Source organism: Rhinopithecus roxellana, chromosome 10 (assembly GCF_007565055.1).
Source record: "Rhinopithecus roxellana isolate Shanxi Qingling chromosome 10, ASM756505v1, whole genome shotgun sequence".
Classification (NCBI taxonomy): Eukaryota; Metazoa; Chordata; class Mammalia; order Primates; family Cercopithecidae; genus Rhinopithecus; species Rhinopithecus roxellana.
The window spans coordinates 102,421,226-102,433,997 of record NC_044558.1 but is presented as its reverse complement, the minus strand read 5'-3'; the positions used below and the strand labels follow the sequence as shown (position 1 = coordinate 102,433,997).

Sequence of the window (12,772 nt, the reverse complement as noted above, 5' to 3'; positions counted from 1 at the left end):
GGAGGGCTGTAGGACGCCCCCACATACAGGCGAACAGAGGGCACTGCCGGGGGAGGACTGTAGGACGCCCACATACAGGCGAACAGAGGGCACTGCCGGGGGAGGACTGTAGGACGCCCCCACATACAGGCGAACAGAGGGCACTGCCGGGGGAGGACTGTAGGACGCCCCCACACAGGTGAACAGAGGGCACTGCCGGGGGGAGGGCTGTAGGACCCCACATACAGGCGAACAGAGGGCACTGCCGGGGGGAGGGCTGTAGGACGCCCCCACACACAGGTGAACAGAGGGCACTGCCGGGGGGAGGGCTGTAGGACCCCACATACAGGCGAACAGAGGGCACTGCCGGGGGGAGGGCTGTAGGACCCCACATACAGGCGAACAGAGGGCACTGCCGGGGGAGGACTGTAGGACCCCACACACACAGGCGAGCAGAGGGCACTGCCGGGGGGAGGGCTGTAGGACGCCCCCACATACAGGCGAACAGAGGGCACTGCCGGGGGAGGACTGTAGGACGCCCCCACATACAGGCGAACAGAGGGCACTGCCGGGGGAGGACTGTAGGACGCCCCCACATACAGGCGAACAGAGGGCACTGCCGGGGGAGGACTGTAGGACGCCCCCACACACAGGTGAACAGAGGGCACTGCCGGGGGGAGGGCTGTAGGACCCCACATACAGGCGAACAGAGGGCACTGCCGGGGGGAGGGCTGTAGGACCCCACATACAGGCGAACAGAGGGCACTGCCGGGGGGAGGGCTGTAGGACCCCACATACAGGCGAACAGAGGGCACTGCCGGGGGAGGACTGTAGGACCCCACACACACAGGCGAGCAGAGGGCGTTGCAAACATCGGCAGAGGCGGCCCAGCAGCAGTTTAACATCGCCCTGTGTCCAGGAGAAAGGCCACTGCCCAAGTACACTTTTTATTGTAACCTGCAACATTCACCCTCAGACGGAAGCATGTGTAGAGGCCACCAAGTTCCAACAAATGCTTCTGACTGTAGACGCCACCGAGGCTGGGAATTCTTCTCATCATCTAGGAAAGGCTTGGGGATGCTGCCAGCAACTGTCACGTTTATCCATCGAGCTAGGCAGCAGGATCGAGCTAGGCGGCAGGAGTGTAAATCACCAGCTTAGCTTCCCCTATCATCTGCTTCCTGCTTCCTTTTTTTTTTTTTTTCTGGAGTCTCCGTCACCCAGGCTGGAGGGCAGCGGCACGAACTTCACTCACTGCAACCTCCGCCTCCCAGGTTCAAGCGATTCTCCTGCCTCAGCCTCCTGAGTAGCTGGGGTTACAGGAACCCGCCACCATACCCGGCTAATTTTTGTATTTTTAGTAGAGATGGGGTTTCGCCATGTTGGTCAGGCTGGTTTCAAACTCCTGACCTTGAGTGATCCACCCGCCTCGGCCTCCCAAAGCGCTGGGATTACAGGCATGAGCCACCGCGCCCGGCCTGCTTCCTAATACTACCTGAAGTCTCAGATCTCCAAGTGACCTGGTGATTTTTAAATCCTCAGCCTCCCATCAGCGATAACCTAAATTCCTGACAATACCTGATGCCACACTAAGCCAGGAAGAAGTGACCCATCCGTGTCTGCCAAAACCGCTCCTGACACCCACTGCCGAGCTCTGTAGCAGGATGCAGCATGGAGCTTCAAGCTGCTGAGACAGACACAGCTGAAGATACACCTGTCAGCCAGTCAGTGCAGTGCCTGCAAACACGTAGCAACTCCATGGAGAAAAGGAAAAAGTTCAGATATAAACATGTCCCCTTAAGGGTTACTATAGACAAAAAAAGTTATATCCTTAATATTTCAGAAAGTTAAGGCCACAGAAGGTGGTCAGGGAATTTTTACTCTGATCTGTGTAGTAACTCCCTGGGTACAGAAGCGGGTAAAGCAGTCACAGGAAAAAGTGCATTAATCCCACAGGGCCAAGCCCGGTGACTACCACTTCCTGTCCCTTTTCTGTACTTTTTAAACCATGGTGGCCTCTACTAACGTCTGACTGAAAACTCTATACCTGGTTAACTCATTCTTTTTTTTTTTTTTGAGATAAGAGTCGCACTCTGTCATCCAGGCTGGAGTGCAGTGGCGCGATCTCGGCTCACTGCAACCTCCGCCCCCCAAGTTCAAGCAATTCTTCTGCCTCAGCCTCCTGACTAGTGGGGATTACAGGCACACACCACCACACCAGGCTAATTTTTAGGTTTAGTAGAGGTGAGGTTTCACCATGTTGGCAGGGCTGGTCTTGAACTACTGATCTTAGGTGACCCACCCCCGCTCAGCCTCCCAAAGTGCTGGCATTACAGGCGTGAGCAACCGCACGCAGTTTACGCCTGGTTAACTCCTAATGATCAAAATCAAAGTATGGATGGAAAAGACAGAATCTGGGAAGTCACATTGCTGAGGTCTGAGAGTCATGACCGCACCGTCACCAGGGAGGCCCAGCAGAGGGCAGCACCTGCATGATGAGGCCCAGCTGAGGCGCCGCTGCACAGAGCGGCCACCATCCTTCCCCTGGTCCACCGGGAAGCTCGCTCCCCCTCCTGAATTCCTGGCAAATGGCAACGGGCGAAGTGTGGGCCAAGCGCGGAGGAGGCGATGCCATGCGTCTGCTGTTGTCACAAGCCACAGAAGTTAGCTTCACTCCTGCCTGAAACTGGCAGGGCACTAGAATTCTCTTTTAAAGCATGTGTTGAACAGTGTGTGTAATAACATGAGATTAAAAAGTTACTCTCCAAACAACAAAATATAAATATTAAAATGAAGCTTCCAATGAATATGAAAATCTTTACCAAAAAATAGTTTATTGCACAAAATTTAAGGAATTCCCAAGCACACTTACATTTGTAAAAAATCAACGTGCTTTTTAAAGTTACATTTTGTCGGACAAGGTGACCCCTTTCCCCAGAACAGCCACAACTTGAGGGCTCTCTTTTGTGAGGAAATTTTTAATAAAATGAGTAACTCAAAAGCACTGAATTTTCCAGACCCTCTAACGCATTTCCCTCAGGATCCTGTGAGAGCCTGAGATCACCAGTATGATGAGATTCGCCTGGACCTTCCGGTCAGTGAGCTCAGAACGCCTCACACCACAGCATCACTCAAGTCCTCACGTCAGAGGGCTCCTCGAAGGGAGGCTCCAGGACGGTTCTCTCTCAGATTTGCTGGTCCCCTCCCCTCCGAGAATCTTCACATACAACATTCTGTTTTTGTTTTTAAAGACCTCAGGGAACTAGAACTCTATGTTGTGGGAACCCTACACCAAGGAGAGTTGAGGGCAAACTCCCTAGCACAGCACAGCGCAGCACGGACTGTGTTCTGCGGGGGCAGGGCCCTGCTGGACCCACCTGAGGTGAGTCCGTTTCACATCCTATCAAAATCACTGCCTGATCCATATTGCAGAGGTTGGGAACAGGGGTGTGAGTCCGTAAGACCCGTAGCATCAATCTCACACACACCATGGAAAAACACATGAAAACCAAGTTACATTGTTTTGGGAGCGTCAGAAAAACAAGCAGTGACGTCGTGAAGTGCCCAAGCCTGTTGTGACACACAGCGTGGGGACGAACACGCCGCATAATGCTCTGGGGGACCCTGTTTTCTAAGCAATACTCCCGACTTCACTGCCTTTTCCATGAGGATATTCCATCATTCCCACTTCTGCCCACAAGAACAAAATAATTCAAACTTTACGCACTGAAGTAACTCTGGGAGGTAGAAGTGCCGGGAGAGTCCCTTGGAGATAAGAAAAAAACCTCAACAATAAAAAAAAAAGCTGGCAATTTAAAACTTCAGTCGGGGGTGGTGGTTCACGCCTGTAAACCCAGCACTTTGGGAGGCTGAAGCGGGCAGATCACCTGAGGTCAGGAGTTCGAGACCAGCCTGGCCAAAATGGTGAAACTCCACCCCTATAAAAATACAAAAATTAGCCCGGTGTGGTGGCGGGCACTGTAGTCCCAGCTACTCGGGAGAATGAGGCAGGAGAATGGCTTGAACCCGGAAGGCGGAGCTTGCAGTGAGCCGAGATCGCGCTACTGCACTCCAGCCTGGGCGACAGAGCGAGACTGTCTCAAAAAACAAAAAACCCAACTTCCTCTTCTAGGCATCTTCTTAAGAGAGGAAGCCTGAAGGCCGTGTCCGCATGAACACAAGAGGTCTCAGATCCAGAAGCACAAGCTGTGCATGAAAACACCAAGACTCACCGCGGACAGCGAGGGCAGCCAGGCCCTGCCAACCAGAGGGGGCCCTGGCACCGGCGGCCACAGAGCGCCGGGGAGGTATCACGCCCGAGGGCACACACAGGAAAAGCGGGGTGAGCAACGCAGAGCTGCCTTGAGTATTTTCAGAATTAGTTTGTCCTAAGAGAAAAAAAAACACACGGTGAACATCGCTCACTCGAGGACTTTCCATGAGAAGTCGCTCCCCACCGAATGTGTGTGATTTCTTGATTTTAATTTTTAAAAATTTTCTTACTGATTTATTAGTATTTTTTTGAGACGGGAGTCTCGCTATGTTGCCCAGGGTGGAGTGCAGTGGCGCAATCTTGGCTCACTGCAAGCTCTACCTCCCGGGTTCAAGCAATTCTGCTGCCTCAGCCTCCTGAGTAGCTGGAATTATAGGCGTGCACCACCACACCCAGCTAAGTTTTATATTTTTAGTAAAGACAGGGTTTTGCCATGTTGGCCAGACTGGTCTGGAACTCTTGACCTCAGGTGATCCACCTGCCTCAGCCTCCCAAAGTACTGGGATTACAGGCATGAGTCACCACGCCCGGCCCGATTTCTTGATTTTAATATTAAAACAAAGGGGTAGTGCAGCCCAAATAAATAAGAATGTAAATTACTGTATTTTTCTTTTCTAATGGTACAAGAACAATTTAGTAAATAACACCTTCAACTTAAGATAAAAAGGATATATTTATAATGAAATTTTCAAGTATTATTTCAAAATTAACCCTGTACAAATGATATATGTATTTTGGAAGTTCTAATACTTGCTAGAGAATTTTTTTTAAATACCAAACATCTTTGTGGTTAATGCTACCTTAACCTTACCAATTAACCTTCTAAAAGTATATTACAACAGAACACAAATAGCATAAACATACCATACTCTTTTCTCCACAAAACAGACACAAGATATGGACATGAGCACATCTGGCCTGGCCAGTGACACTCAGAACCTCGTTTCAGACCCATACCTCTGCAAAGGAGGCCACGCAGACCCATTCTCTCTCTCTCCTCATACAATAAATATTATTTTAGATTTTCTTAACAAACTAGGGGACAACTTACAGACCCCAACTCTCCCAGTCAGTGTCTGCAATGTTTCAGGAGTTGGGGTGGGAAACGGAAGATCTCACACACGTAGTGCTGATTTTAAATAAGGCATCTGTTTCTGAGACACCTGGGGAGAGCACAGCCACCTTCCTCACGGTGCTGGCCTGTCTCTCCCAGAAATCGCCTCTGCTCTCCACATGATGCTGGTGTAAGCACAAAGGACCCAGGACTTCTCTTGGTGACTGCACGAGTACAGGCGCTCCCTCAGACACTGGTAAAGATTTTCACTTGGGCATAGAAGTGTGAGGCTTGTTACCACCTGCTATCTACACCTGGCTGTGGCTCCAGGAGAAACGGCAAGAGTCGCTGCAGGGAGCCCCTGGCCTGCTCTCCTCCTCCTCCTCCTCCACCTTCCTTCCTCTCCCTCTGGCCTTTCCCTGTGCCCCACAAAGGTCAGATCAGATACGGGGCCTCAGTGTCCTTGTGCCTCCTGATGGCCTACAGGCCTGACCAAGGGTCCAAGCTGCCCCTTCCCGGTGGCCAGCCATGGTGGAATCACACAGGACCAGTGGCCTGAGAGGAAGAGACCGGCAGGAAGGAAAGACCCTTAGCAACAAAGTAAAACCAGAACAACAGAGGACCTTTCTGTGTAAGAATATTTGGCTTTAGAAGGTAAATAAAATAATTATATTTCTTAGAACAGAATTTTCTGACATCCCTAAACCCTACAGGTAAATTATTCCCAACTAATTTTCAAAAGGCAATCAATAATAAGACAAATCTGTTCTTCTTAAATAATACGAGCATACGCTTGTTAAAGATTGGGCTACAGGCTGGGCGCGGTGGCTCACGCCTGTAATCCCAGCACTTTGGGAGGCTGAGGTGGGCGGCTCACTTGAGGTCAGGAGTTCGTAACCAGCCTGACCAACACGGTGAAACCCCATCTCTACTAAAAATACAAACATTAGCCTGGCATAGTGGCGAGCGTCTGTAGTCCCAGCTACTCGAGAGGCTGAGGCAGGAGGATGGCGTGAACCCGGGAGGCAGAGCTTGCAGTGAGCCAAGATGGTGCCACCGCACTCCAGCCTGGGTGACAGAGCGAGACTCCATCTCAAAAAAAAAAAAAAAAAAAGGTTGGGTTATGATCTTCATTGTCTACGTCCACATCCTATGGTGGGATGGCTATCCAAAAAAACAAGCAAAAAGCCAAAGGTGCAAATAAAATTTCATTTCTGCAGAAAAGTAAAGCTCTTACTGAACGGAACAGGGAATTGAGACTGCAGCCCGCCTGGCCAGGCGCTGGTGCCGCACACCCCGTCATGCAGCCTCTCCCCGTCACCTGCAGAGAGCAGCATCGGTGACCGCTCAGAAGACATGTCCTACAAATAACCCTTCAGACACGTGCGAAGCTCCTCGCCGAGAGCCTATTAGGCTTTTAAGATTTGGTCATTCCATGGGAAAAGCTAATTGTAATCTTCGAATGTTTTTCTATTCCTTGGCTCTCATTCTGTTATATATTTTACTCCTTGTTAAAGGCAAAACAAAATTTAAATTTCATGTCTTAGAAAAACATCGGCCACACAATCGAATAAGTAACAGGGATAAGACAGCGTTCCGGACAGCGGGACACGGAGGCGAGTCCGCAGCAGTCACTGTCCCGGCCCTTCTTTGGAAGCCCTGCTCTGACTGTGTCTCTGGGCATTACCACGTGGGTTGGCATGACCCCCAGGGGGCGCAGGGCTGGCAGTGGCTGGTTCCACCGGAGTCCACGAGGACAGAGACTCGTGCACTGTGAGGGTGTGCTCCTCCATCTGGCGCTGCAGGCTGTCCATCTCCTGCCTGGGACAGAAGGAGGAAGGCGGCTCAGATCACACACGTGCCAGGCAGAACACGCCACCCGTGGGCAGCCTCGGTCGCTAGCACCTGAGTGGAGCTGGGCAGCTTCGGGGACCCGCAAACCAACCGAGACCACAGAAGCTCAGCTATTCTCGGCACCGTTCTCTACACTGTGCAGAGGACAGCAGAGGGCGTACGCAAGAGGACACAGGCTCAAGGACCAGTCCTGACCAGGCGGCAGGGTGGAAGCTGTCACTGAGGCCTGGCACACGCGACTTCCATTCCGTTACCTTCCCTCAGGGTGCCGCCTGGCCCCACCCTACACATTTCACTCAGCCTCAGGCTGCCAGGTGCACTGCGTGTGGCCTTCCAGCTTCTCAGGGCCTATCACGGCAGTTTCCGCCTATGAGTTCAGAGGCTGTGTGTGAGTTCCCCAACCTTTATATAAACCTCAGAGGTTCTGTGAGTCCCCCCACCTTTATATAAACCTGCTCAAACTCTGCCGGGCACTCACTGAGTGCTGGCACCAGGAGTGTCCTTCCAGCTAAAGAGGGCATAATCTTTAACACTAGCTGAAGTGCAGCACAGAAGATGGTCGTACTTGAGCTGCTGGAGGCAGCTGTTCAGGTTCTTGAGGGGCTCCTTGCTCACAGCAGGTGGTGGCTTCAGCAGCTCCTCCAGCAGCGAGGCAGGAACCGGACAGTCGGGGATCTTGATGGGCGTGGCGGGGTTGGAAGAGCTGGCCTCGCCTTTTGGCTCCTTTCTCTGTTTTGAAAAGCACATGATCAGCTTTCCCACCATCCCCTCCCTCGGGTCAGTCTCACTAGCACAGCATGTGGCAGACGGGCCTCCCCAGCGGATGGACATGGGGCCTCTGGGAAGGGGACCGTCCCGGCTGCCGTGACAGCACAGCAGTCCCCAGAGCTCCAGAATAGCTGGCTGAGGAAACACCTTTATTCCTAAGGCACAAAACCACAGCAAAACAGAGACAACCTAAGTCCTGGGTCTGCAGGAGGATGGGGCTGAGCCACAGAGACAACCTAAGTCCTGGGTCCGCAGGAGGACGGGGCCGAGCCACAGACTTACAGCTCTCCCAGAGGCTTTTCCCATCAGAGACTCAAGGCCTTTACGTGGAATTACCCTAAGAAATTAAGTACGTTTTCCAACTTAGGCTCCCTTTTCTAGGACTTCAGACTTTTTCCACAGATAGGCAGACGACGCAAAACGGCCTCTGAATCCGAGCACTGCCCTCCCAACTGCCTCCTGGAAAGCATGGATGTGGACTGAGCACAGAAAACCGCCGGGCGCCTGGGCGCAGCTCCCGGGCCCCAGCCCTTCGCACACAGCAGGGACTGCCAAGTCACAGACCAGCTGCTCATCTGCTTTACAAAGCACATTGTAACAAAGTAGTATTTGCCTTTTTTTTTTTTTTTTTTTTTTTTGAAAAGGAGTCTCACTCTGTCGCCCAGGCTGGAGTGCAGTGGCCGGATCTCAGCTCACTGCAAGCTCCGCCTCCCGGGTTTACGCCATTCTCCTGCCTCAGCCTCCCGAGTAGCTGGGACTACAGGCGCCTGCCACCTCGCCCGGCTAGTTTTTGTATTTTTTTTTTAGTAGAGACGGGGTTTCACCGGGTTAGCCAGGATGGTCTCGATCTCCTGACCTTGTGATCTGCCCGTCTCAGCCTCCCAAAGTGCTGGGATTACAGGCTTGAGCCACTGCACCTGGCCAACAAAGTGGTATTTGAATTCAGAAATGAGGCAAACGCTGCTGGATGAGTGAAACCAGAATGAAATGATTTCATCTGTCACCTGAGCAGGACATCTCATTATCACTGACTTTATACAGCCGCTGCTCAGTGTGGGCTAAACAACATAAACGGACATCCGTTTATGTCTGAATGACTAACACGCCTGCCAGCCTCCTGTCCAAGAGCATCTACAGCACAGCTTGGCTACCCCGGGAGGGATGCGGGCCTGAGTACCGTCTTGGCCGCACCGCGGCGCAGGTCCAGCTTCAGCTGCTGGTTCTGCTGGAGCAGGGTCTTCATGTTGTTCTTCAGCTCCGACACTTTTGCCTGGAGCATGAATTTATCTTTCTGGGTCATGGACAGATCTTCCTGGGCCATCTCCAACTCAGACTTGACATTCTGTGGAAAATGAAGTCAGATTTTTAAGTTAACAGATCTTAAACATCCTGCCAAGATACGAGTTTGTATTTTCATAGGTTAAGCACATGTGTGTCCTCCTCGGCGCCGTCTCGATGGTCCCAGTCCAGGTCCAAAACGCTCAGGACCAGAAGTGTGTCAACTTTTGGAATTTTGAATATTTGCATCACACCTACCAGCTGAGTATCCATAATCCAGACATTTGAAATGTTCCAATGAGCATCTCCTTTGTCATGCTGACGCTCACAAAGTTTCAAATTGTGGGTTTTTGTTTTGTTTTGTGTTTTCCAGACAGAGTCTGTCTCTGACATTCAGGCTGGAGTGCAGCAGCCCAACCACAGCTCACTGCCCAAAGCGCTGGGCCTACGGGCATGAGCCCCTGTGCCTGGCCAGATTCTGGGTTTTCGGCTGATGGATGCTCCTCTGCCTGTATCTGTAAGTTCTCACTGTGACTCAAGCCCCTCATTTACGAGGGGGACTCGGCAATTACACTCCTTTCCCGAGCAGTCAAGACCGAACCCTGAGCTCTTTGTCGAGAAGTTTATTGCAGATTGGCAAATTTTTCCCATGCACCCTCCCATTTGCTGGACTCCATGAAATCACATTCTTGGTCAGTGTCACACAGAGCAGCCAAGGGATATGAGCCGGCCCAGGCTTTAGCCCTGCCTCCGTCCTGCCGTGTGACATGGACCAGGTGACTTTGCGAGCGCCCCACTGGACGAGGGTGCCAGCTCCCCGGGAGCACTGCCTGGCCACAGGCCACACGGCACGGGAACCAGGGGCCGCCCCGGGAAGTGCTGCTCCCGCCTGTGCCCAGCGTCTCACACACAGATACCTGCAGCAGCTGCTGTAGCCCTTCCAGTTCCTTTCTGCCCTGCTGCTCCGTCAAGTCCAGCTGCTGCTTCAAGGACTGGATTTCTCTTTCTTTCTGATCCACCTCCCATTTGAGATTTTCCATCTAAAGAGGGGAAAGTCACATGGCCAACAGAATGTTGAAGCGGCTTTACTGCCGTGGAAAACAGCTCTAGCTGTGTGTCGGTTCATTTGATTTATTTATTATTTTTTTTGAGACGGAGTTTTGCTCTGTCGCCCAGGCTGGAGTGCAGTGGCGTGATCTCGGCTCACTGCAAGCTCTGCCTCCCGGGTTCACCCCATTCTCCTGCCTCAGCCTTCCGAGTAGCTGGGACTACAGGTGCCCGCCACCATGCCCGGCTAATTTTTTGTGTTTTTAGTAGGGACGGGGTTTCACTGTGTTAGCCAGGATGCTTTCGATCTCCTGACCTCATGATTCGCCTGCCTCGGCCTCCCAAAGTGCTGGGATTACAGGCATGAGCCACCGCACCTGGCCTGGTTTATCTTTTAATACCATATTCAGAAAACCATCACTATTCCTCCCCGAGTAGGACGGAGTGAAGTCACCCAGGGTACCCGTGAGTCCAGCCCTGCGAATCCAGCCCCCGCGAACCATCACCTCTTGGTTTCCCACAGGCTGTTTGCTGAGCTGCTCGTCCAGCTGCTTCTGCAGGAGCTGGAGCTGCACCCGGGCCTCGGCCAGCTCCGCTTGGAACTGTGCTATCTCCTGGGAATGTTTCCCCTCCCGAATCCTAGCGTAAAAAAACAAGAAAGCAGGGAACTGCTGTGCTCCTTCAGCATGCCGTGCCCTCCTGCTGGGAAACGCTGCCTGGGGAAGGCATCCATCCCGGCAGGCCCTCTACTGTGCGCTGCGAGCTGCAGCCATGCTTGGTGCCCCAATGTGCACTCGGGCAGTCCTCACAAAGTATCTGAGACTCACCCTTCGCCAGCTCCCCTCACGGATCCCAGAGACCACAGCGCCTGGGGCCCACAGAGCCACAGCATCAGCCCTGCGCCGGGCCACCCCTTCCCGCCTCGGACCTGAAGCTAAGTACTCGTGCTGGGCGCTCTCTCTCGGGGGAGGACACGGGGCAGTGAGCGAGGCTCAGGCTTCTGGAGACAGACACTGGGTGCCCTCTACTCTCCTATGATTCACACTCAAGTCCTCGGCAATTTGCAAAAATAGATGACCCTCGCTGCGCTGAAGGTGATGAATTAGACCCCGCCCATTGCCAGGACAGCCGCGAGGCCTGGCATGGCCCAGGCCCCACTGTGCAGGGCCCGGGCACTCACTGAATGTCGTCGGCCTCAGCCTGCAGCTTCTGCACCAGGTGTTCCTTGGCCTGCAGCTCCTTCTTCACCTCACTCAGCTCCAAGGAGGCCGCCTTGAAGTGGCGGCGGTTGTGCCCAGCTTCCACCTTGGCAGCGGCCACCTAGGAGGAAGGAAATCACATTGTCCATACCCCCTGCATGGCACCTGCAGCTTTACAACACGCCGGACGCAGTAGGTGAATCCACTCCCAGCCCCGTGCACGTCTTGGCTGCTGGCGTGTGCTTCTCCACAGGCCTGTCAAGTTCCACCTGACCTGGAGCTCAGCACACTCATGTGGCTGCTGCTGTCTGTTGAATGAACACAAACATTCATTCGAGAACATTCATTCACAAACATTCATTCAAGATTTTTCGGTCAAAATAGTTTATATAGTCTTCTTCCAGTGTATTCACAGCCTGGACAACATAGCAAGACCATGTCTCCACAAAATATAAAAAACTTAGCAGGGCATAGTGGTCCCAGGTATTCAGGAGGCTGAGGTGGAAGGATCGCTTGAGCTCAGGAGTTCCAGGCTGCAGGGAGTGTGATCGCGCCACTACACTCCAGCCGGGGTGACAGAGTGAGGCCTGGTCTCAAAAATAAAATAAATAGGCCGGGCGCGCTGGCTCACGCCTGTAATCCCAGCACTTTGGGAGGCCAAGACAGACAGATCACGAAGTAAGGAGATCGAGACCATCCTGGCTAATACGGTGAAACCCCGTCTCTACTAAAAATACAAAAAATTAGCTGGGCGTGGTGGCGGGCGCCTGCAGTCCCAGCTGCTCGGGAGGCTGAGGCAGGAGAATGGCCTGAACCCGGGAGGCGGAGCTTGCAGTGAGCCAAGATCGTGCCACTGCACTCCAGCCTGGCAACAGAGTGAGACTCTGTCTTAAAAAACAAACAAACAAACAAAACAAACAAACAAAAAAACAACGAAAAGCATTAAATGAAACCTAAGCACAGAGCGAAAGCTGGAGAGCTGGGGCACCGTGTGAGCCCAGCCTGAACCACGGCCCAGAAGCAGGCCCCAGGCAAGGGTTAAACGGCTGGGCGGATGAGGGCTGGGAGGCCAAAAGAAAGCTGTTAACTGCTCCTATTAAAATATTCCTGCCACAATTTTTTTTGTTTTTTGAGACAGTTTCACTCTTGTTGCCCAGGCTGGAGTGCAATGGCGTGATCTCGGCTCACTGCAACCTCCGCCTCCTGGGTTCAAGCGATTCTCCCGCCTCAGCCTCCCAAGTAGCTGAGATTACAGGCATGTGCCACCACGCCAGTCTCATTTTGTATTTATAGTAGAGACAGGGTTTCTCCATGTTGGTC

General features: G+C 52.7%; 1 protein-coding gene across 5 annotated transcripts in view; it reads right to left on the bottom strand.

Annotated features, from left to right (window-relative positions):
- Positions 1-4,836: 4,836 nt before the first annotated feature.
- GOLGA3 (golgin A3) overlaps positions 4,837-12,772 on the bottom strand; it is a 51,674-nt gene continuing 43,738 nt past the window's right edge. For all 5 annotated transcript variants that reach the window (XM_010378581.2, XM_010378583.2, XM_030939542.1 and 2 more), the window contains 6 exons: positions 11,434-11,573; positions 10,760-10,892; positions 10,124-10,246; positions 9,106-9,270; positions 7,726-7,889; positions 4,837-7,127 (listed from right to left, as the gene is read on the bottom strand). In XM_010378581.2, coding sequence (XP_010376883.2) covers positions 6,938-7,127; positions 7,726-7,889; positions 9,106-9,270; positions 10,124-10,246; positions 10,760-10,892; positions 11,434-11,573 — 915 coding nt within the window. In that variant the 3' untranslated portion in view covers positions 4,837-6,937. The remainder of the gene's footprint in view (positions 7,128-7,725; positions 7,890-9,105; positions 9,271-10,123; positions 10,247-10,759; positions 10,893-11,433; positions 11,574-12,772) is intronic.